This window comes from Canis lupus, chromosome 10 (assembly GCF_003254725.2).
Source record: "Canis lupus dingo isolate Sandy chromosome 10, ASM325472v2, whole genome shotgun sequence".
Classification (NCBI taxonomy): Eukaryota; Metazoa; Chordata; class Mammalia; order Carnivora; family Canidae; genus Canis; species Canis lupus.
In genome coordinates, this window is record NC_064252.1 from 25,575,403 (window position 1) to 25,600,264 (window position 24,862).

The 24,862-nt window shown below is 40.4% G+C and overlaps 1 protein-coding gene across 24 annotated transcripts in view; it reads right to left on the reverse strand.

Annotated features, from left to right (window-relative positions):
• Positions 1-409: 409 nt before the first annotated feature.
• The window catches only part of TNRC6B (trinucleotide repeat containing adaptor 6B), a 243,814-nt gene continuing 219,361 nt past the window's right edge, over positions 410-24,862 (reverse strand). For 21 of the 24 annotated variants that reach the window (XM_049115268.1, XM_025459179.3, XM_049115257.1 and 18 more), the window contains 11 exons: positions 20,190-20,321; positions 19,827-19,922; positions 19,455-19,650; positions 12,573-12,710; positions 10,173-10,349; positions 8,627-8,773; positions 8,269-8,364; positions 5,716-5,940; positions 5,217-5,287; positions 2,084-2,223; positions 410-1,137 (listed from right to left, as the gene is read on the reverse strand). In XM_049115268.1, coding sequence (XP_048971225.1) covers positions 750-1,137; positions 2,084-2,223; positions 5,217-5,287; positions 5,716-5,940; positions 8,269-8,364; positions 8,627-8,773; positions 10,173-10,349; positions 12,573-12,710; positions 19,455-19,650; positions 19,827-19,922; positions 20,190-20,321 — 1,806 coding nt within the window. In that variant the 3' untranslated portion in view covers positions 410-749. The remainder of the gene's footprint in view (positions 1,138-2,083; positions 2,224-5,216; positions 5,288-5,715; positions 5,941-8,268; positions 8,365-8,626; positions 8,774-10,172; positions 10,350-12,572; positions 12,711-19,454; positions 19,651-19,826; positions 19,923-20,189; positions 20,322-24,862) is intronic. The other 3 variants (XM_035696542.2, XM_049115265.1, XM_035696539.2) reach the window with 1 other exon arrangement.

Below are 24,862 nucleotides of genomic sequence, written 5' to 3' on the forward strand. Positions count from 1 at the left end.
GGTGGGCAGGACGAGGAAGTGGAGGAGGAGGAGGAAGAGGACATGGGCACGCACACACAGAGACAGAGAGAAGGATGCACGCGAATGCACATGAACACACGTGCACACACATACCAGAACGAGCATGCCTGGGCAGTTACATGTGCCAGAACACACTGGTTATTTATCAACCAGCCAATCACAAATTTTTACCTTTTTTTTTTTAGGTTTTTTGTGTTTTTGTTTTTAAAGTGAGGCTCCGTCAAGTCTCCCCCCCCCACCCCAACAATTCTTTTGAATTCCCCTCCCTCCCAAACGTGGTAGACCTAAGGACGGAAACACACCCAGTGCAAACAAAGTTAAAAAGCTATTTTTTTTCAGTATATATGTTTCTTAGCAACAACTTCCATATAACATGAAAAAAGTGAAAAACTAGAAACTAATTTTTTTAATTTTTTTGTGTTTAAATTTAAATGGTATGTGTACTTGCTTCACATTGTCTTTCTAGGTTGGCGTTCATGATTCAAGTATTTCAAGAGTGATATGTTCTCTTTTTGGATTCATATTCCAAACGAAAAAACTGAAGTTATAAGGGAGGCAACTATGTGCTCAGACAGTCTGTCAATGACCCACCTTTTTTTTCTCTCTCCGTTTTCTTTTTTCCTTTTAAAAATGTATTTATTGCAAGTTGAAAAAAAAAACGAAAAGGTCAAGTTAGTGCTGCTGCTGTTCCAAAAAAGGTCACGAGGTCAGAGTTGAAAGTTCTAAGTTCAGATTGAATCCGACCCTCCTCCCAGAAGGTCACCAGGTAGTAAGGGAGCAGGGCTGCCCATCCTATGGGGATCTTCCACAGCTGGGACTCCCCACAAGCTAGAAGAATAGTTTGGGGGCCCCCACAACGAAGCGCCAGCAAGATCGGCCCCGCTGCTGCCACCAGCACTGCTGCTCCATTGCCCGAGCCCTGTGGACCCACCAAAAAGATTCAAAGCAGGTCCGACGGGATCTGACTGGGTCTGGCCGGTCTCCAGCGACTGCCAACCTGCGGCGGGTGCACTTGGGGTTGCTGCAGGTGTAGGGGGCTGAGCTTGTGCCAGAAAGCGGCTAACTTCATCATCGGTGGCAAACTCAGCCAGGATGGTAGTGTTTCCCAACACACACCTAGAAAAAAGGGGAGGGAAAGAGCTATGGATTTGAGGGAAATCCTAAAGCACCCAGTAGGACTGAGGATTTTGAGTCCTCGATATTCAAAGTATGTTCCTTTGACTAGCAGCTTCCACATCTCCTGGAAGCTTTGCAGAATGCAGAATCACAGGTCCCACCCCAGGCCTACAGGATCAAAACCTGCATTTAACTGGACCAGGTGATTGAGGAGTACTGTTTTAAAGCAATAAGGTATCACCAAATCTCAAGATATCCAAAGACTACTAGAGGGTACCATGCATGGATTAACTTTTTGGTATATGGAATTTGTATGTTGAAAAAAATGTCACCTCTCTTTTCCCCCATGGGAGGTGAAAGGTAACACCGCAAGCATCAAAGTGACCCAGCTTTAGACATCTGGAGGTGCCGTGGCTCTGTCTCAGGGTCGGGCTTATTGCCTGAGCCTCCCTACTGCTTGCTCGCTCTGTTTGTAGCTTTCTGCTGTTGCATCTGCTGGCTCCCAGTTTGATAGCAGCTGGGAGAGGGGATGGTCAAAGTGTGATCCAGTCCCACCTACATTAGACAAAACCACTGCTACCCACCAAGACCACAGTGTTCCACCTTTACCAACAAAGAAGCCGAAGTAAGTTGATAGATTCTATTACAAAAAGTGACAGCGCTTGCAATGTTTCACATTCTCATAAATACTGGCTTTCTTTTATGGTACTTAAAAATTTAACTCACTGCTTCACTACTTCATAAATTCTTACTTTTGGAACTCTGATTATTGGCCTATGAGATACACAGGACAATCCATACTTAGATAAGGAGAAAAGATTGGTCACCTTAGTACTGCTTATGCCACGATGCTATTTTTGAGCATGTTCTTGTGTATCTCTGTTTAATGGAGCACGTAGCAGAATACTCACCTGTTTGTCTCAGTGAGCGTAGGATGGGTACTCACATGTGCAGTGCAGTTTGGGCCTTGGCCGCCTCCTGTTTGGTGCTGTATCGGATCAGGGCAGTGCCCTGGGTTAGGTTCAGATGGAATGTCAGCAGTGGGCCATGCTGCATGCAGATGGTTCTCAACGTTGACCCATCAATCTAAGGAGAAATGACATTCATGAGATTAAAATCTGGAGGTGGGGTGTGAGAGGAACTCAAGCGGCCTTTCTTACAAATGAGGAGAAGGACTTCTGGTTTGTAAACAACAGTATCTGCACTAAATGAGGTTTGGAGAAAGGAAGGGAGAACTCAAAGCAGGATAGAGTGGAATGAGCAGGGGTCTTAAAAGCAAATTTTAAGATATTCAAAGTACTGGGCTGAGATCTAATGTGCAAATAAAACAGTCTGGGGCAGCCTAGGTAGCTCAGTGGGTTCAGTGCCGCCTTCGGCTCGGGGTGTGATCCTGATGACCCGGGACTGAGTCCTGTGTCGGGCTCCCTGCATGGGGCCTGCTTCTCCCTCTGCCTGTGTCTCTACCTCTCTTTCTCTGTGTGTCTCCTGTGAATAAATAAATAAAATCTTTAAAAATAATAATAATAAAATAAAACAGTCTGTAAAAACACAGCTCAAGACATAAACGATTCAACCTGTGGTCTCCTTTCCTTAAGAGGTAAACAAGTGAATATGTGTTGATTTGTTAGAGACTTTAGAAAGCAGAAATAGTATGGCACCTGAATAAGAACTTAAGAGAACATGCCAAATTCTCAGCATCATCACTAATATAGTATCTTTACTCCCCCAGTTAATAATTTCATAGACAGCTAAAGAGGAAGACACACACAAGAAAAGCACTGCTAACCACACCTGATGGTTCAGGATGCTGCTGGCTGACCTAGTTCATAGACTACACTGGTGTCCTCAAGACACTGGTGTCCTCAATGACCTCCCACATTGGCCATCTCAGGGTAAGACTTTCTGCCTACTTCTCTGAGAACTCTGTTGCTCTCAGCCTCATCGTAGTCAGATTCCCATGTTCAGTGATTTGAGGTATTGCCCAGGACTTGGATGAACAAATCTGCTTATTCACTCTGATCAATTTGTTTGTATTGAGATCTTAACTAGGTTGAAAATAGGCTGCTCAGTTAAAAATTCATTTCTTTGCTACTGGAACAGCCTTCAAAAATTGTGCTACTGGCGGAGGCAGTAGACATATTGTGTTGTTTCACCATGGAAACTCTGCAAAATGGAAACCAGCAGGTTCACATAATTTTTTTACAGAAAATGATAATCAACTATATGAAGATGGTCGAGTACACCACACGTGACCTTTCAGCATTGATGCCCTCTAAACAGATTTTAGGTGATGAAAGTAAATTTAACCAGGTTCCAAAGATTTGCCCTATAACCTTCTATGAAGTTATGACTGAGATTAGTCTGTTAGGTAGTTTTGAGCTTCAAAATTAATCAGGTATTTCTAATACAAATGCAGCCAACCCCTTGATTCATTTTACACATATATACACATGTACTCATTATTTTTCATAGGATAAAACAGAAGTGAACAGCTGGTTAGCTTGTCCAGGTTTCTTTCAACACAGTATCCCTTACTGTCTCTCTCATCCCAACTTTGTATCCACCATACTATGTAACAACTTTTGAAATGTCATATTCTGGGGCACCTGGGTGGCTTAGTTGGTTAAATGTCTGCCTTTGGCTCAGGTCATGATCTCAGGGTCCTGGGATCTGGCCCTATGTTGGGCTCCCTACTTAGTGGGGAAGTCTGCTTCTCCCTCTCCCTTTGCCCTCTGCTCCTACTTGTGCTTTCTCAACTAAATAAATAAAAATCTTAAAAAAAAAGAATATTGTCATATTCTAATGAGGCATAAACAGTTATGAAAATGGTCATATAAAATCTTCATACTTCGGTCATTTATTAGCTAAAAAAGAACAACTGGGGCTTTTTGCTGAGTTGATATGGATATTAAGAGCCAACCCAGACTCTTCCTCATGTTAACTGTATTTATTAAACTGCCTTTGTCAATATGTACCCTGAAATACAAGCCCTGGGTACACTCCCTACCACCAGATTCACTGGGCAAGTAAATTTAGGAGAAGCTGTATTTCCCCACAGAGGATCATAATACATGTTAGCATATTAAAGGGTCAAAGAAGTCTCATCATGAAGAATCCTGCTTAATTTTGTTTAATCAAGTATATATTCCAAACATATTAGGCCAGAGACCTATTAATATCCCATGGGAACATTCTAGAAAATGCTGGCTTACTAAAGTGTGCACGAATCCATTTATGAATTAAAGGCTAGACAATTCATTTTATGTGTCAAAGGGAGGGAGGCATAATTGACTCCTTTTAACAAGGTGTTGTAAAGGTTGTGCTGTCAAGTCCAGATGACGGTCATGGGCTCAGTTTCAGGGGGTTCATTTAATTTCATTTGAGTGTTCAACATAATACTGCTGCAAGTATGTCAGTTATCAAGCAAACAAGGTGACAGACAGAGTGGCTTGGGGCAAATGAAACTCATCACTGTGAAAACAACCCTGAGGGCATGTTCTGAAGAGAGCAAATTACTAATGCCATCTACAAAGAAGAGCATAACAGATGGAAAATTGAAAGCACCCATGTGGCATTTAAGCTATGAAATTGACAGATTCCCTCTACTGCCGAGATGGATGGTTAATTATTTATGAAGCATAAAAATGGTGGATATTGAGTCTTAAGCCTTGTTGGGCCAACAATCCCCATTTAGGAGTAGGCTCTGAGCCTTTGGGTGGGGAGACCCACACCTGTACGCTGGACCTCTCTATAGCAAGCAGGAAATTAATGAGCTTTCTTATTTGCCCACATCCCGCACCTGAGCTTCCCTCTCTTTTTTTTTTAAATTTTTTTTTTTTTTAAATTTTTATTTATTTATGATAGTCACAGAGAGAGAGAGAGAGAGGCAGAGACACAGGCAGAGGGAGAAGCAGGCTCCATGCACCGGGAGCCCGACATGGGATTCGATCCCGGGTCTCCAGGATCGTGCCCCGGGCCAAAGGCAGGCGCCAAACCGCTGCGCCACCCAGGGATCCCTGAGCTTCCCTCTCTTAATGCAATCAAGTCCTGTCTCAAAAATCACAAGGAAGCATGATTACCTGTGGAGTGAGATTGTGAAGAACCAGCCAGTAACTGGGACGAACTGAACCACCATCACTCCAGGTAGAGGCTGAAGCAACCAGAAAAACAATTAGGAAGAGCAATAAAAAAATACGGAAAGCCACGAGTGACATTTTCACATAGCCCATGTGTTTCTTCTCTTTTGTTATAAAGGGTCTTCTCTTTTATACCTCCCTCTGACCCCCTTCATCCTGCTACTGAATGGCCAGCTCTCTTCTCCTAGACCTTAAACCCTGTGCACTCTCCTATTGCACTTGTAATACAGTTTTCTCCTAATGTTCTCACTCTACTGGTCATCATTTTTACTCTGTGAGTTCTTGGATCACTCTGCCCTAGACTGACTGCAATTTTCCACTCAAGAGATACTCTTTCCTCTATCAGACTTCCTGTCTTGTGAAGGCTTTGTGTCTCTTTAAGTGTTAATGTTAAGTCCCTTGTGTTTGAACAACAATGTTCCTTTAGGCAGATCCTTCTCACCCGAGGCAAGCCGTGAGTCCTGTGTCCCCCACCCCCTGACTGATCGGGGTGCTGTGCTGCTCCAGGGAGATGATGGTTTGGGGTTGGTCAGACCGGGAGGTGGGCGGGGCAGCGGTGTAGTGTTCCTTGAGGAAATATGGTTTTTCCACATCTTGTTGGAGAGATGAGTGGGGTTGTGTCCTATGGGATCTGGGGACCATGTTGATTTGTAATCAGGGAACTTTGCTATAAAGAAGAGAAAATTAAGGAAGGAATATGGTTAGAGAGGTCGCTTTTGTCAATATACATAAATTTGTGTTTACATATAAATAATATTCTAAAAATAGTTAAGTACACATTTTGAGAGTAGCAATACAAAAGTAACATTGCCCTCTGAGCTTACTAAAGATTTAATATGATAACAGTACTTTATTAGCCAAATAGAACCTGAAAAGGAAGATTAATTCAAGGGAAGTATTCCTAAAACCATGAGTCTTACACAAATGTGAATCCTAATAGCACTATTCTATAAATACTCTTTTATGAAATGGGAAGTGCATCAGAAATGTATACTTTTCTTGATCCAGATTATTAGCTATCAACATTCAAGCAGATTTTTTTAAAAAGATTTTTTTGGAACTTAAACTTACCCTAAAATCAAGAGTCACATGTTCTACTGCCTGAGCCATCCACGTGCCCCAACATTCAAACAGATTTTTAAAAAACAATCAACAGCTAAGAGCTTACTATGCTTTAAGGCACTAAATCAATGCTGTGGGTAATATAAACAGTTATTCTCAAAAATTTCAAGTTCACATGGGAAGATAGAATAGAAGAATAAGAGAACTGGTAACTCCAGGCATCATCACATATGTTCAATACACAGAGAAGACACTGCTCAGCCACTGCCAAAGGCTTTGCAAAGACAGGTCTGGAAGGATTTACATAAATGGATAGGCTCAGAAAGATAGGAGAATATAGACCAATGTCAAATTTAAACTCTATATGTACCAAATATGTTTTCCCCCAGTTTTGGCCAAACAGTATTTCACAGGGGTAGAGATAAAGAAGGCCAGAAAGGTAAGCTGGAGGCTGATGAGGATGCTACTAGGAGTTCTTGCAGTAGACTGAACATGTAGCATTTACATGTGGCTCTCAACCTGGGGGACAGCGAGTAGAATGGAGCAGAAGAAATGGATGGGAGATGTGGCTGCAGAATACATCCTCTGGGAGACATCCTTACTGCCTGGATCCACGGAGCAAGCAAGAAAAATCTGGAGACTTTGTGACTCAGTGATGCCAGAGGCATCATTAAGAAAAACAAAGACTTAGTTAAGAAGGAAAGACAATATTGGGGAGGTGGGGGCGCAGTTCAGAAAAGTATACATTCAGTTTAGACATGTCTGGAGTAAGATTCTTGGGTCATCTCTCAGGTGAATGTTCAACTGTAGAAAAAAGATAAAATAGTTCAACTGAAGATATGGTCAATTACCAGAATAAAAGTGTTGGGTTGAAAAATGAGTTTTTACATGTAAAGGAAGAAGTCTCATAAAAGTATAATGTGGGATGGTCATTAGAAGCATGGATTATTGAGTTGGCGCCTTTACACACTCACTTAGACCTGAGGCAAATTATATTAGCAAATTGAATCTGAGTTTGTTCATCAACAAAATGGGGAGAAGGCCAGGACCTCCTCCCAGACTTTGGTGAAGGTAAAGTAAGAATTCATGCTGAAGGCTCAGCATGTTGCCTGGTCTACAGGAGCATTCAGTAAATAACAGTTATTGTGATCCTGTTGATACAACACGGAGGTGAAAAGAAAAAGACAATTTGTAAGGCCATTCACCTATAGTATCTTAGGAAGTAGCTGAGGATTTGCTCCATTTGCTTTTGCATGGATATAGAACAGAAGCCATAATGACTTTAATGGCTTGAGGTCTAACTTTTGCAAGACCACGGTGCCAATTACAGATAGTCTCTCTACCAATCTATGAGGCAGTGTGCTGAGTGAGTGACTTCAAAGGCTTTATTCTATCCATTATGTTTTTATTCCCTATCATCTTAACACACACACACACACACACACACAATTCAACAATTAAGGTAGAATTAATTAAGGGCCTCTTTTTTTCCCCCTTGGCCATCTGAGCCTTTGTCTGTAAATGGAAAGATTTTTTTTTTTAAAGATAAGCAAACTATAATTTGTTGCTTTAGGAATAATAACCTGGACTTCCCTGGTTCCTCCCCTGGCCCATGATTCCTTCAGCAGACTGGCTCAAGAAAAGCACTTGTGGCACAAAGATTTCACCTCTGCCCTGTCAATATCCACAAGGCTCCCTGCAGGTATATCACCACCTGCCCTGTCCTAAAGCTCTATGTCTCATTCTGTCTCTGTGCAACTAGAAGCTCCTTGAGAACATGGCCAGTTTAAGAGGTGTGCATCCATCTGTGCTGACCTAGCTATTCAACTTCTGTTGAAGCACTCCTTAAGAAATAAATGCCCGTTTCTTTTGTTAAAGGGATCCTGATGGCAAAAGTGCTAGCCAAAGGGAAACATGTAGGTCATACTTGTACCTGAAGTGCTATGAACGTTGGTAAAGGAGTTGTCAGAGGCACTGTAGGGCCAGGCACCAGGTGAAGGCAGCGAGGTGTTGAGGGAAGAATTAGACCCTTTGGGTGACAAAGGGAAAACAAGATGAAAATATTGCAGACAGATATCAGTATAACCAGTGAAACCTTAAGTATTTTATTTAACCTTCAGTGCAAGATTAAAGTATATCTAAAAATGTATCCCAAACAACCTGAAAAGCAACATATTTTTTGTTTTCTAGTTAAATTATTAGATTATTAGCAAGTACAAATGAAGCCACAGATTGACAGATACAAAAACGTGGAGTGTTGAATAAACACAAAGGATGCCTCATTCATTTACCTGTGGTGTTATCCCGCAGAAGTTGGTGGTCAGTATCTACAATGGGAGATGTGGCTGTACCCCCCAGTACACTTCCTGGGGTGACATAGGGGTCAGATTCAGGGTCAATGTTTTGGATACCTTTCCATGGCACTCCTGGTTGGAATTCTAAAACAAGAAGACAATATTGGAGGTAGGAGATTGTTAAAAAAAAAAAAAAGATAAAATCAAGTCAGGTTTTTTTTTTTTTTTTTTTTGTTTTTAAAGCAAACTCAATGCCCAATGTGGGGCTCAAACTCACAACCCTGAGATCAAGAGTCTTCCATTCTTCTGAATGAGACAGCCAGCCACCCCTCAAGTTAGTTTTTGATACAAGAAATAGATCCATGAAAAGTAGAATACTCAATCTATTTTATCTCACTTTTATCATAAAATTAAAAATCAAAAACTCAGCCTGAACGTATACTATACAGCACCTCTGTGTTATTAAGCACGCTTTCTCTATCTCTCTGTGGCTCTGAGCCAGGGCTCATCAGCACTTGGCCCTGGCCACTGCTCTTCCAGCTTTCAGGAACATTCGGGCTGAGAGCAGTGAAGGCAGGAGTAAGTAACCTGATGTTCAAGAGAACTGTCCAGACATCCAGGATAAAAACTGAGAGAAAATCTGGGTTGGAGATTAGACTTCTCTCATTTATTTCACTGGAAATTGGCTCAGATGCACAAAAGAAAACACAATACAAATGACCACTAGCACATACAACATCCAGAGACAAAGAGCAAGAATAATCTGGCTTATCATGAGAAAGCCTAGAATACGGGATAACTGTTTTAATTTTTTTTTTTTTTTTACTGGTCAATTGAAATCCTATTTAAAACTGTGGGATAGGATTAACAAACTTCTGTTTTCCCAAATGTGGAAAGCAATATAGTATTATACACAAACAACATGTGTTATGAGCCTTAAAAAGGAAGGAAACTATACACATATTATAAATATATCCATATAGGAAGAAGTTTAGAAAGACATACTGATTTTTAATTCTTGCTAAACTAAATTAAAATTTTTTCTATAATGAAAATAGATGACTTATATCAAAATAAAAAGAGAGGAAAAAAGTAACAAATAGTTTCATTGCATCACTACTGCATACCTGGAACCTAACTGATGATAAACACTTGCTCCATGAATAAACAAGTCAATTAAATGGACATTTCAGAAGAACCCATGTTACAAGGCTCCCATTATCACCTTCTTTCACCTCCAGATTCCACTCCTCTGACTTCCTTCAGCTCGTCTATGCCTATGCAGTGTTCATCAGTTACCTGCCTCACAGGTGAACCAGGTCCACACCTTATCTTCCTGACTGAAGTCTATAGAGCAGACACCTGATCTAATGTGAATTTCCTATCTTCCCACAGCACAGCACATGCCTTGCTTTTATCAGACAATATTGACTAAATGAAAAAATAAAGTGCCTTAATAACTGGCAAAAGCAATCTGTTCAGAACCCAAAATTAGGAATTAAAAACAAATGATATACCAGAAAAAACATTTCCTGGACAATACCTGGAGGCCAACTGGCATTGCTGGATTTACTTCCGATTTTATTTGTTGGTGGAGATTTGGCAGGTAACCAGCTATCACCAGCAGGACCCGTATGGCCACCCAGTGTGTCACTCGGGATGATATCAAACTGGTTGTACGGTGACCCTCCTCGAGTCTTACCAGGGGCCACAATAGCGCCTGTGGAGAGAGGGGAAATCAATTCATACCCAGAAAGGATTCCTATGAACAGAACTTGTCAAATCAATTATTCAGCAATAACAGTATTCTGATGTTTATGCAGTAAAAAGAAAAAAAAAGTGCTGGAACGTGACGTTGCCCTGGAGAGCCAGTATATAATTCATAAGCAGAATGACTACGAACGATTCATTTCACTTTCCTGAGCCTTTCAGGTTCTTACTTAGGCGTACAGCACTGTTCTCATTCTTGAATCTTCCTTTCAGTTTTAAAATTCCATGGTCTTAAATTAATGAAGCTTTCATCAACTACGAATCATACCATCATCCCTAGTTTCGATACTAATGACTCAAGAATGAGAAATAGGAAAAACACTACCCAATCTGCAGTGCATAGGAAGCGTTCTCACTACACTGGTGCTGACACCACCCACCCAAAGTTTTCAGGGCTGATCAGACCTAGGTTAGCTGGAAGAAGCACTGTAAATAGAGAGAGTCTACTGGAGAGAAAAGCATCTGCTATTCCTTTGAATTCCAAAGCAATGAGATGGAATTCCTGCCTAGGGTCTCTGCCAGCACAAGATCAGCAGGGAACGCTGCCGCTCTGAAACCCGTGGCCCCACACACGAAGAACAGCCAATCCTTTGTAACTGTCTTCCTAAGAGCATTTCAGTGGTTCTGTCTGTGACCCTTTTATGCATTTTAGATGCTACAAGGCAGGAAAAACATTAAAAGCTTAAAATTCTCTTAACCTAACAAAAAGTGATCTCCCCCCTCTTTTTTTGATCTTTCCTTTAAATAAAATTTTTGGCCTCTGTGAGATACCCCTCTATTTATTTCTCAGGTGAATTTTACATGCTCCATTGTGTCACTTGATCTACCCTTAGGATGCTGTTTATAAACAGGGAGAATTATTTCCAGGATGATGTATTAAAATATTCGTGTAAGTATTGATTAAAATAATCTGCTTGGTTTGGCCCAGCAGGAGTATTATCAAAACCACCTTCACCCTCAGCTAAGAAGTCATTTGTGTTTCTGGAGCCACTGACAGAAATTTGACTCAAGGGCATATTACAGTGAAGTCTAGGAAATGAAGAGCTCGATTACCTTGGGGATTGGTAACGAAATGGGGAACACAGTATCTCTGAGCTCTGAAAAGGCAAGTGGGTATTTTAGCTTTAAGATAACCTCTCACATGACACTCTGTATTTATTATCATGCACCTATCATGTCTTTGGGGACAAGGCGACCTGATGAATCATCAGCCTAAAGAAGCAGGGTAAGTGCCCAAAGCTACAAATGCTGGGCTTGAATTATTCAGTCTAGAGACAGATTTTATAGTTTCAATAAATCATTCTTGATTTTGTGGCATGAAATCAAATGATTGCGCTTAGGGATAACAGGGAAAAGCTCCATGCGGCCATTTTACAGTCTCTCAGAGAGGCGCACTAAACAGTAGTTTATGAAGGAACCCTGAAAGTTTTCAGATTCGTGAGGCTGAGGTCTGCCAGGGAACTGCAGCAGGACCAGCACAACACCCATTTATACTCAGTTCTCATGACTGTAGCTGAATCCAGGTGAATTACTGTCAGATGAAATAAACACTGAAACAAAGGCTGAAGGAAAATTCAAAGACCTTTTATCTGTTTTTTACAGGGACACAGAGAAGTATTTATAGAATGATGGAAATGAAGGGCCCGCAGTTCTCAACCAAAGCCTGCAATGCCCCTTCGCAGACAGTATATAATTAAGAACAAGAAAGCTAAAAAACCACCAACCAACCAAACAAGAAAACTTTGTGGGAAAGTTCAAATCTCATGGACTATTAGTCACCTATCTTTTGGAGATTAAATAGTTTGAATAATCAACATGATATATACTAGTTGTAATCTCTTACACCCTAAAAAATGGGTTCTGTTCTCTCAGCCAGTATGTTAGGGTTTCATCCTTATGGGTACTCAAGTTCACTGCTACTATGTTCAATCCCACTGCAGGTGGGAAATTTTGCTCCCCTTAATTACAACTAGCATTTTAAGTTTCTTATAATTTGAAATATATACAACCTTGATCTTCCTCTCATAGGCGATCATAGGATTTGGAGGGAAAAAAAAATCAAGAGATTAAGACAAAGCTAAAGATTTGTGCTTCAAAATAATTTTACAGGATATATCATCAAGGCCTGTGAGGGTTATATAGCTCCAACTCATAAGGCTTTGCTTGCTCTTACCATTTTTGTGCATATTGGCTTCCTGTGTGGCTACAGAGGGCAGTCCCTCCATCATGGAGGTCCACTGTTTAAAGCGAGACTCTGTTCCAGCCTCCTTCCCACCAACCATGCCATAGTCCATGCCGCCAGAGCTGAAGCCTAAAATAGAGAACCACGTTTTACATCTTCCTATATATTTCTAGTATCAACAACCAAGAGTTCTAAGATAAAACCAACGGATAGCTTCACTTGTCATTTAAAGACTAATTCACAAGAAGTTTCTTCACTCAGAAACAGAGATTCTGATTCAAAATGCTTATCTTGGCTTTTGCTTGCTAAAGCAGCAAGGACTCTTTGTTAAGGCATGAAAATGTATATGACTGCCATCTAATTGAGAACATCTCAGTGCACCTGTGCCTTCATTGATTTATTTAGCTAACAATTGTGCCAGACAGAAAGCTGGGGCCAACTGGGGAATTCGCCAACTCAGCAAACTCTACACATCAAACTAAAATGGTATAACAACAGCCATAAGGTGTGGCAATGGTGTCTGGGGAAAGAAAGGCTTTGCAGAAGAGACATTTGGTTTAGGGCCTACGGCAGGTATGTGAGTAAGTCAAGGATGCCAAGTACAAAGCTCTGTTTGAGGACAATCAGGTACATTTAGGGACTGGTACATTCCAGTGCTTGGTTAACTATGGATGAATTGAGGCAGAGCAACAGGAGATGAGGGAGAAAGGAGGAGTCATGTCGTGTAGGAGTCTTTAAATATCAGGCCAAGGACTTTGGGCCTTTTTTCTCTAAGAGAGGACATAAAGAAGTTTTTTAACAAGTGAGAGAAAGAGATAAAGGTTTGTATTTTAGGGAACGCCTGGCTGGTTCAGTCAGAAGAGCAAGCAACTCTTGATTTCAGGGTCGGGAGCTTGAGCCCCATATTGGATGTAGAGATTACTAAAAATAAACTTTTAAGAAGTTTGTATTTTAGAAAAAGAACTGGCAGTGTAAGAATGGGGTACATGGAGGTCAAGCCAGAATAATCTAAGAGATCAATTCGAAAGAAATCTTTATGCAAAGATAAAGACCCTAAAGCTCAAATAGGCAATGACAGGGAGGTTGAGTTTACTTTGCCATGATTCTCATGTAAGCCTCGGGTGTCAGGCTTTTAGCAGGAGTGTAGGTGGCTAATGTCTTCCAATGGCACAGGGCTGGACAGGTGAGATCCAGTGTGAGAGGTGTGCTGATACAGAGTCTCACAGGTCCCACCATCCATTGTGTGTCAGGATGTACTTAACATAAAAAGTAACATAAAGCACTAAAATAAATGAATGAAACGGAGAAGATCAATGACTAGTCCGAATAAAAATGAGGATGGACCACAGTAAGTATAGAACAGCCATCCCAGGGAGATGAACGGGGATCCCACCATGCAAAAACTCAGGCAGCTGTAAGTGCCAAAAGCCCACCTACTGCTACTCAAGAAGATGCACCAGTCTAGCCAGGCCAGATTCCTCACTGTACCCACTTGACTCTCCAACCATCTGGTGGTGCCTCAATGGCTCTGAGGTTCCACTTATCCAAATCCCATGAGGGCCCAGGTCATATTTTCTCCCTGTGCTTCTCTGAATTGTCAAAAAGAGTTTTATAAATGCATAATAAATCAAGTTCCAATCATTCCCAACAGCTTGACCTATGTTTAAAATGTTGCTATTAACATAAAGAACACTGCCTTTCACACTGTTTGTAAGCGACTTACTAGTCCGTGTGATTACTGGGAGGGTGGGGATGGGGAGCAGAAATTCCTGGAATAAGCTGGAAATATTTCAAAGTTAATGATTTTTTTTTTCTTAAGAAGAGTTTAAGGTATTTTCTTTTTTCTTGTGTAGCTGAAATGAAATGAGGCTGGAGGACAGGGGAGTTGAGAGGAATAAGGGCTTTCCTCTGACAGAAGCTTTATGGCCTAAGTAGGTTGTTCCTTCTCTATCTACCCTTGACAGAGAAAACCAGCCCAAGGTACTTGGACTCCAGGCTATGTGAAAGCTTGGTTCCAATCAATGGAGGAAGACCTTTTGAAAAGAACCCAGGATTCTAGTGAAGATCAGAAAGAAGAATGTGAGGATTAGTAAGAAGGCAAAGAGCCATTCCTTATACATCTCTTTATAGTTGCTCTGAAATGTCTTTAGAACTCAAAGTGGATTAGTTATTTAATTTCACCTGCTTAGAGTCCTTTTGTGACACGTATGTGTAGAAAATCAGTTAAGAGTTAGACATCTTAGGAGAGGGGACAGTTTGAGCAGTTTCATCTGAATCAGAAGTGGGCTTCTTTCTTGTTAGAAACTTGGGTATCAAAGCATGGCAGTATCATAACTAAGTAACAAAGTCTGGTAAGGAAATACCTAGAGTGGTATGAGGAGATAGTACTTACTGCCTTGGAAGGTTCAATCCCCAAAACTAGAAGAGGAAGAATCAGTGCAAAGTTATACATGGTTCTGTACATTTCTTCCATGTCCCCTAGTAACTGGCACAACTTACAAACTCTACATTATTTGTGAGCTGCCACACCTCAAAGCCCAGCGAAGTACTGACCTTTCTGTACCTGCTATTTCATCAAACCAAACCTCCTCGGTCCACCAAGTGGACTCCCTGTAATTCTCCAGCTCACCAACACAGAACTTGAACTTGAATAAAAAAAAATCCTTTAGTTCAGTTCAATTGCACACTCTTGGAAAGCCTAATTTTGTGCCAGACTCTGTGAGGAGCTGGGGGACAAAGAGAAATTAGGCCCCTTGCTCTCCCAGGGACTCATTTCCGAAGTACATCCCCTTTTACCTATCTCATCACTCCTACAAATCCAACCCTGGGCCTGCCTTATCTGTCCCTGGCCAGAATTACTTCCTCTGCCACACACTTCATTTCACTGTCTATTCATCATTACCTTTTGGCTTAGTGTTACCTCCTTGAGGAAACTGGGATTTCCTCTTTCATACTCTTTTGTCTCTATTAGTTCTTTCTTTCCCAGTATTCCTTTTATCATAAATTAAAAAACAAATTAGTGCTTTTATAATAATTCTAATAAAAAACATTATAAAAGAAACAAATCACCCATAGTTGCCGCCCCCCCCCCCTTTTAAAGTAATCTCTACCCAACGTGGGGCTCAAACATACAACCCTGAGATCAAGAGTTGCCTGTTCTACCGACTAAGCCAGCCAGGTACCCCCAAATTTTTATAAATTTTAAACATGAAAAGTAAAATTTTATTGGAAGTACATTTTCTTTTTCTTAAGATTTTACTTATTTATTTGAGAGAGAGAGCACGAGCAGGAGACAGAGGGAGAGAGGGAGAAGCAGGCTCCTCACTGAGCTTGATGTAGAGCTGGTTCCCAGGACCCTGGGATCATGATCTGAACCAAAGGCAGATGCTTAACTGACTAAGCCACTCAGGTGCTCCTCTTTTACTTCTCTTTTTTTTTTTAAAGTATGCTCCACACTTCACATGGAGCCCAACATGGGGCTTGAACTCATGACCCTGAGATCAAGACCTGAGCTGAGATCAAGAGTTAGACGCCCAACTGACTGAGCCACCGAGGCACCCTGGGAATACATTTTCTTTTTTTCTTTTTTTTTTTTTTTAATTTTTATTTATTTATGATAGTCACAGAGAGAGAGAGAGAGAGAGAGAGAGAGGCGCAGAGAGAGAAGCAGGCTCCATGTACTGGGAGCCTGATGTGGGATTCGATCCCGGGTCTCCAGGATCACGCCCTGGGCCAAAGGCAGGCGCCAAACCGCTGCGCCACCCAGGGATCCCGGAATACATTTTCTAATAAGAGGAGGGACTTTATTTCTTGATTGGTTCAGATACCCATGAATGAGAGATATGAGACGGAGTTCACACTATTCCTATTTTTAAAACCCCTATAGACAAAAAAAAGCACCAAGGCATCTTATATAAGTAATTAGGAAAAGAGGGAGTCTTGTTATAACATCACTTACTTCTTGAATTCCTTTCGGCTATATTCCCTCCCCCCACCCCCGGCTCAATAACACAGATACTAAAACATCATATTTAGATAGGTCATTATCCCCGGACAATTCAGTTAGGTATATTTTCAATTCTGTTAAAAGCAGAGAATTATAAACCATTTATTTTATAAAAACAATCAGTCAAGGATCAGTTAAGCAGTCATTAAAGTCATTCAACTTTTTAATTCTGAGAAAATATAGCAAGAGAGGCTTTATTAGGACTAAGAGATTTTTAATTATTCTTGCTTCTCTTCCGCCTACACGTCTCTTTTAGTTTAATATTTAGCAGCAGCAAAACTGAAATATTATTCATTTTATTACATCTTTGCTATATAATTTTTGAAAAAAATTAACTTCTCTTTATGCTTTGAATTTTCATCAAAATCTTATAGCTATAGGCAACTTCCCTGACTCGGGCCACCTCTCCGAGTCATGGAACCTCGCCCGGGAGCGCTCCCCATTAAAGCACTCTCGAACCTACAAAAAAAAAAAAAATCTTCTAGCTATAGATTTAGTTTATTCAAAATAGGCAGCCAAATCAGATTTACTTTCAGTTCCAAAATGTATTTTTCAATTCAAATAAATGTCATAATATTAAGGAATTAAGGAAATTTTAAACTGTGAAATAAATTGTAAAATGCATCTTATAAGGCAGATCATAAGTGGTCAGATCACAATTAATATGATAAAGACCTAATAAAATTTATCTACTGTTTCATAAGTTACCAAATAGAAATAAATTAGTAAGTCAGTATGTTTTTTCTGCTTACTTAATTTGGTTTATAATACATAGTTAAATTTGTAAGTTTTTTTTTTTAAATTTGTAAGTTACCTTGAAACAAGAGTATGATAAAAAAACATGCCCTTTCTTCAGTAAATGTATGTATGCAGATTGAACTCTGATCCTTCAGCTGTCAGGGAAAGTTATGCCTCCAGTACAATAATCACAAATAACATCATTAATAAGACATTATGATAAAAATTTTCTGTTTATTTGATGAGAAGCTATGCTGCTGAAAACTAAGATTCACAGCTAACATGTAACCCCCCCAACCTCCTAGAATTTTACTTTTTAATAAAAGGCAATAATTATTAAACATGTTATAAGAACTGTCATTGGAATAAATACATTATGATGTTAGGTTTTTAACTAACTGACTAATGCACACCCAATCTAAAGCAAAGCACATAAAAGGTTTATTCACAGGTGTTACCTGATAAATTTTAAGAAACACGTATTTAAGAGACTCTGTGTCACTAACTCCTGTTGCTCAAGCTGGTCAAAGATACTTTTCTTTCCACCTTTGATATGCCCTAGGGGATGAGTACTGAGAAGACCTGAAAAGAACTGTATGCATTTAAACACGTGGAAAAGCCACCCAGGGCTCCAGATGTTCACTTTGCTTTGCATGACTGGACTCTACTTTGAGAGCTATGTACTCTTTGACAAAAGGGACAGAAGCAGCAAAGTTGCCCTGCTTTATTATTATATACAGGGTCTAAATTCACAACTCAACACATATCAAAATATCCAGGATCTTATATCAAGCTTTATCTGTAACAAAAAACATGATTAAGAAGGTGAAGCCTGGAAATACAAAATTAATGACACCTTCATTATTCATTATAGGAGGCTATTGCCTTGCTTGGCACCCTGGATTTCTTTCTTTCTTTTAATATTTTGTTTATTCGGGAGAGAGAGAGAGGGAGAGGGAGAGAGAGAGGGAGAGAGAGAGATGGAGAGAGAGAAGCAGAGGGAGAAGCAGGGAGCCCGAGTGGGATTCTATCCAGGGACTCCAGGATCATGTCCCGGGCCAAAGGCAGGCGCTAAACCGCTGAGCCACCCAGACGTCCTGGCACCCTAGATTTCTATACCCAAGATGGGCATGCCTTAGAAAGACAGGAGATGGTGGAGATTTCACTCTTCTTTTATGTCAAGTGGAAGAAAGGTTATTTTGAATTTAAGTCAGTTCTCAGGCAGATCATTTTAAAGAAACAGTGCTGTTGGCGAATCTGGAAATTAATTACCTTAAAACTTATGGCATCCTTGAAGTCTTTGTTCCTCTCTGCATGTGGACACCCCACAAAACTAGAGCAGAGAGCAGGGCCATGTGTCCAGGGTCACTCTGCTTCATAGGAGCATGGATTTCAGGTCTCTTCCACTCTTATTTTTGAGTTTGCAAGAACGGTATCTTCTTTACCAAAATAAACCCTAAATTTTGTCATTCTGAGGAGAACCTGCTGTGGTGTGTGGTATCTTTGAAATGTTTACATTTTATTTTTAAGTCACTGTTGCCTCACTGATTGGATTGTGCTTACAACATGTTCCCTGGTCTGAAAGAGCTACGACTTGCCTGCCAACAAATTCTTGATGAATGTCAAAGGTATAACCTTACTTGCGCTAATTCTATTTAACTCAAATGAAATACTAATATCAGAAGAATTCATCAGTTTGCCTTATAAGCTTCATTTTAGTTCCCCATTTTTCCATAAGAAGAAACTTCATCAGTAGGGCTAAATACTTCAGTTTGTACATATTTTAAGAGATTATAACTTCAGATGCACGTGGCACTCACAGCGCGTACAAACATTTTAACTGGCTTTTAAAAATTTCTGGTGGTAGAAGAGCAGGTTGCCATTCCTCAAATGTAAAAGACTGCTTCGGACCCAAAGAAGTCAGAGGTGTAGCTATGCGATTTACTAATTGTGTGGTGAGTTTGGAAAACCATCAAAACTCTAGGATATCAGCTGTAAGACAGGGATAAGAATATTTATCTCTTTCGTGTGGCTGCTGAGAGGAAGTAATGTAGGACCGACCTCTACCAGAGGCTCTGTATACAACTGGTGTTTTTTTTTTAAGGTGATTTTCATTACTGACAACTTACCAGAACCATATCCAGGTATTGGCCCTTTGGTTTGAAGGTCTGGGAGCCCCACATTCAGAGCGTTGGGTACCATGTTGTCCAGATGTGGCTTGGGCCCAACAGGATGAGAGGGTGAGTGCTTCATGCCAGGCTGCCTCTGCTGCTGCTGCTGCTGCTGTTGCTGCTGTTGCTGGAGAGCGCTCACCATTCGAGCCAGCTGGAAGCCAGGAGTCCGGGGCAAGGGGGAATTGGAGGGAAAATGGACACAAGATAAGCCAACATCCTGCACCTTCCAGGAAAAGACTGCATGTGGCTTATGTTTTATTCTTAGAGGTGAAGTGGACCTGCAGTCCTCACACAGAGCACTAGAGGGACCCTTTCAGTTCTGCATACCTGCTGCTCTTGCTGCTGGCGCACAGCTTGAGAAAGCTTCCTCTGGTTCTGTAGCAACTGCTGCTGTTGCTGCTGCTGCAGGAGAAGCTGACATGCCTACAAAACAGGGAGGAGATAGAGGAAAAAAGTTTCCTAAGCTGTGCTTACTGAGACACTCGATGGGGTACTGCACCAAAGTGCAGTGGCTGAATCAAGTGTCTAAAGGGGAAGTCCCACCAAGTTCCTGGTCCACTGGTGGCATTTCCCTCTAGCTGAGCTGATATATTAACACTTAAGCATGCATAAAACGAAGCAAATCAAAGTTAAATGGGAAAAAAAGAAAATTATCTTTTTTTAGCTATAAGAGGAAAATCTGCCACTTACCAACTGAAACTGGGGAATTTGTGGAAGCTGGCTCAGCATGGCAATCTGTTGAGGAGATAACTGGGGCCCCACATTGAAAAGACCTGGATTCAGGCCACTGTTGGGAAACTGCTTGAGCATGGAGGCAGAAACCTAGCAAGGAAAAAAAAAAAAAGCATCTTTCAGAACTTACCAAAATAAAACTCTTTTTTTCTGTAAAAAGGTCTTAATAGATCTAAAGCAAGCATCAACAGTTTTCCTTGAAAACTATTTGTGAAAAATATTAAATGATCAGGAGAAATACACTAACGTGTTAACAGTGGTTAATCTCTGAGCACTGAGATTGTAAGAGCTTTTAGGGGCACCTGGCTGGGTCAGTCGGTGGAATGTGCAACTCTTGATTTGAGAGTTATAAGTTTGAGCCCCATGTAGTGGGCAGAGATTACTTAAAGATAAAATCTTAAAAAAGAGTTTTTAAATTCTCTTCTTAGGCTTTCCAATTTTTCTACAATAAAAGTTATGAATTTGTAATCAGGAAGACTTCTGGAAGACAAAAAGTTTTATTGACAATATGATTTTTGCCTGAGAAATTGTTACTGGAAATGGAAACAAAATACATTAAACTTCACCAAGCTAATAAATAAAGGCCTAAAAGAAAGTATTTTGGGGGCAGCCCGGGTGGCTCAGCAGTTTAGTGCCCCCTTCAGTCCAGGGCCTGATCCTGGAGGCCCGGGATCGAGTCCCACATCAGGCTCCCTGCATGGAGCCTGCTTCTCCCTCTGCCTCTCTTTCTCTCTGTGTCTCTCATGAATAAGTAAATAAAATCTTAAAAAACAAGAATTTTTGGGATCCCTGGGTGGCGCAGCAGTTTAGCGCCTGCCTTTGGCCCAGCGCGCGATCCTGGAGACCCGGGATCGAATCCCACATCGGGCTCCCGGTGCATGGAGCCTGCTTCTCCCTCTGCCTGTGTCTCTGCCTCTCTCTCTCTCTCTGATGACTATCATAAATAAATAAATACATAAATTAAAAAAAAAAAGAATTTTTGTTATACAAATAAGAAAATATATTAACCTGTAAGTAAGAGACACTGGAGTTTCAGTTCATGACCTCTCATACCAGAGTTGCAGAGTAAAGGAGTCTAAAAGGCCAAATGACTCAACTGGTTCTTTCTCATGGTTTTCAGGAGTGAGCTAGGCTAGGCTACAGAACCTTCAGGGACAGAGAAAAGACCCCCTCCCACTGTTGGACTGCTCATCTAAGATGTTTTCACTGAGCTGAAATGAGTTTCCCTGCACTTTCATCCTCTGAACACAGTGAATCAGCTGGGACCATGGAAAACAAAATCTTTGGGTGGCACGTCACACACTGGTCGAGTTTAGTTCTGGAAGCTGATTGCACGGGCTGCCATTTCTAAGGTGAGCAACTCAGGACAAGTTACTTAGCCCTTCTGGGCCTCAATTTTCCTTTTTTTTTTTTTTTTTTTTAGATTTTATTTATTTATTCATGAGAGACAGAGAGAGAAAGAGAGAGAGAGAGAGAGAGAGGCAGAGACCAGGCAGAGGGAGAAGCAGGCTCCATGCAAGGAGCCCGACGTGGGACTTGATCCTGGGTCTTCAGGATCACACCCTGGGCTGCAGGCAGCGCTAAACCGCTGCGCTACTGGGGCTGCCCCTCCATTTTCCTTATCTCCAAAATTAAAATAATATTAACTTTAGTGATTAAGGATTTTATGAGTTAATCCACAACAAAGGCTTAGAAATACACTCCATAAATGCTCATATTATTCCACAGGGGTGGCTCTTCAAATGTCTAGAGACAATTACAGTTCCTTATGTCTCATCTTCAGACTAAACACGATCAGTTCTTTCATGCATATCTCATCCAATTTCTCAATGGAGAGCTCAGATAGAAAGTCATTTTCTAGAGTAGTCAAATAACAAGTAGACCTGACCATCACTAACTTAGCATTACTATTAAAAGCCAGACTTTTATTAACAATGACTGAGATCTCAGTTTTTTTGATGCTTGCATACTAACTCCCAACTCTCACACTAGCTTACTATCAGTTAAAATCTATCATATTTTATTTTATTTTTTATTTTTTTTCTATCATATTTTAAAATAGGTTTTGCTCTCCTCTGTTATATTTAAGCAGCTGGGCTGAATTGTAATATATTTTATGATCTTAGAACTTACCTTATTTTTTTTAAGATTTAATTTTTAAAAATATTTAATTTTTTAAAAATATTTTACTTTTTTTTTCATGAGAAACACAAAGAGAGAGGCAGAGACATATGCAGAGGGAGAAGCAGGCTTCCCCAGGGAGCCTGACATGGGATTTGATCCCAGGATTCTGGGATCATAACCTGAGCTGAAGGCAGATACTTAACTGACTGAGACACCCAGGCTCCCCAATAACATATATATATTTAACCCAATATATCTAAATTATCGTTTCAACCTATAATCGGTGCTTAAAGACTATTATTAAAATTTTTACTTTTTTTTTTTCTTTTAAATACCAAGTCCCTCGTGCTGGCCATAAAACTGGTGCAAAGGCATAATGCACAGGGTTGGTGTGCTTGCTCTGAGCTCACATCTGCTAGGTGTCCAACTGTTAAAACAGAAAATCAAACAAGTGTTCTCACTGGTTGGCAACCCTCAGCATCTCTTAGAGAGTAGAGAGGAAACAGCTGGGAAAACTATTACTTTAACCCAAAATACTTCCCCAAATGATGGCGTTGATAGGTTAAGTGAAAGTGGCTGAAATCTTGGAATAAAATGAGTTGGTAAGCCCTGGACAGGAAATTTAAACCTTGATGTTTCTAGACTAGAAAGTATCAAAGGAAAGGTAGGCAAGTATTCTTGAGAATGTGGCAGAGATGGTGACTCAGAAGCATTAATTTAACTCTGACTGTTATGCTAAAGAAAGATACAGTGGGAAGACCCAGTGGGTCTTCTGATGAAAGCTTTCTGATGACTCAAACTTTAAAGGGGTATTTTCAAAAGATGGAAAGTAAGGCTAGCAAGCGAGGATGAGTATGTGTAAGTCGTGTTGGGGGATTGCAACATAAAATAAATGGAGACTTGCAAAACAACAGGCAGATTAAAAGAGCCTTCAGAGTTTGGTTTAGTGTGGTTCTGGTGACTAGGAAAAGAATCACTGCTTTAGACTACTTAAATTTGTATTAAATGATTAAATGGAAATTAAGTTAAATTAAGTGAAAATAAAATTTTTACGGCTTTTGTCTTCTCTGTTAAGAACAAAGACGTTCAACCAAAAGGGTTAAGACAAATTAAATCCTACAACAGACAAAGAATTTGTGAAAGGAATCGCCAAGACCTTCTGTGATCTTTGAGGAAGTCTGGGGATCTTCAAGGGGAGTTTAATAATAACCCCTCCTCTTTCTTGCAGAAATCATGAATTTTTAAGACAAGATGAAGGCATGTGGGGCCAAAATATCCCCTTTACTACTGAGAAAGCTGATCTTGGAGAATGCAAGCTTCCTGATACCGAATTACAAACGTATCCAGCAGTAACTAGAATGGGGCAACCCTCCCTATAGGTTTGCTGCCAGGAAGAAAGGGCAGGAGGCCCAGAGTATTATGATCAAGGTGGGCACCTCTCCCCAACAAGGAAGTGGGGAGAATGGGGAAGTTTTTAAAATAATTTTTGAAACAATAAAGAAAGTGGCTTAAACACTGATGAACTTGGTACCAATTCTAGGCTAGATTCTAGACTAGATATCAAAAAGATGGCTTTTTGAGCACCTAAGAAACCAAGAACCATAAATTTGCTCAAAAGTCTTAACTCATTTTCTTTATCAATTAGTTAAAAAATCTTGGATTATAAGAAGATACAGTTGTCAAAATCTCTATTTTGACAAGCTATTTGACAAGCTGTCTTTGTTTTAGACAAGATGTATAAATATAGGCTAAATGCTAAAACAGTTGTGTGGATTAGTAAATGACTATTCCCAGCCCAATCACTTTCAAGTCAGAAAGAAATTTTTACTGACATACTACTAGATTATCCTCAGCTCTATCAACTCCAATTCTCATCAATGACCAGATAGGGAAACACAAACTGGGAACAAGTCGAATAATAGATCAGAAAAGAATCTGGTGGAGTGACTTGTTAATAAGTTAAAATATAATATTCATGGGGTGCCTGGCTGGCTCATATTGGTGAGGCATGCAACTCTTGATCTCAGGGTTGTGACTTTGAGCCCCACATTGGGTGTAGAGATTTCTTTTAAAAATATTTCAATCTGGGGCACCTGGGTGGCTCAGTCATTTAAGCATCCAACTCTTGATTTCTGCTCAGATCATGATCTGTACTGGGTGTAGAGCCTGCTTAAGATTCTCTGTCTCTTTCTCCCTCCTGCACTCACACACTCTCTCTCTTAAAAATTTTTTTAAATTGCGAAGCCTGGTGGTTCAGTGGTTGAGTATCTATCTGCCTTCAGCTCCCATAGACAGATAGATTCGACTACCTGCTCAAGGGGAAGCCTGCTTCTCCCTCTCCCTCTGCCTTTCTCTCTGTCAAATAAATAAAATCTTAAAATATATATATATATACATATATAAAATAAAATAAAATTTTACCTGTTTCTTTTATCTTTTGAAATGTGGCTACCAAAAACTTTATGCTCCATTATGTGGTTTGTGTTATATTTCTATGGAATAGTGCT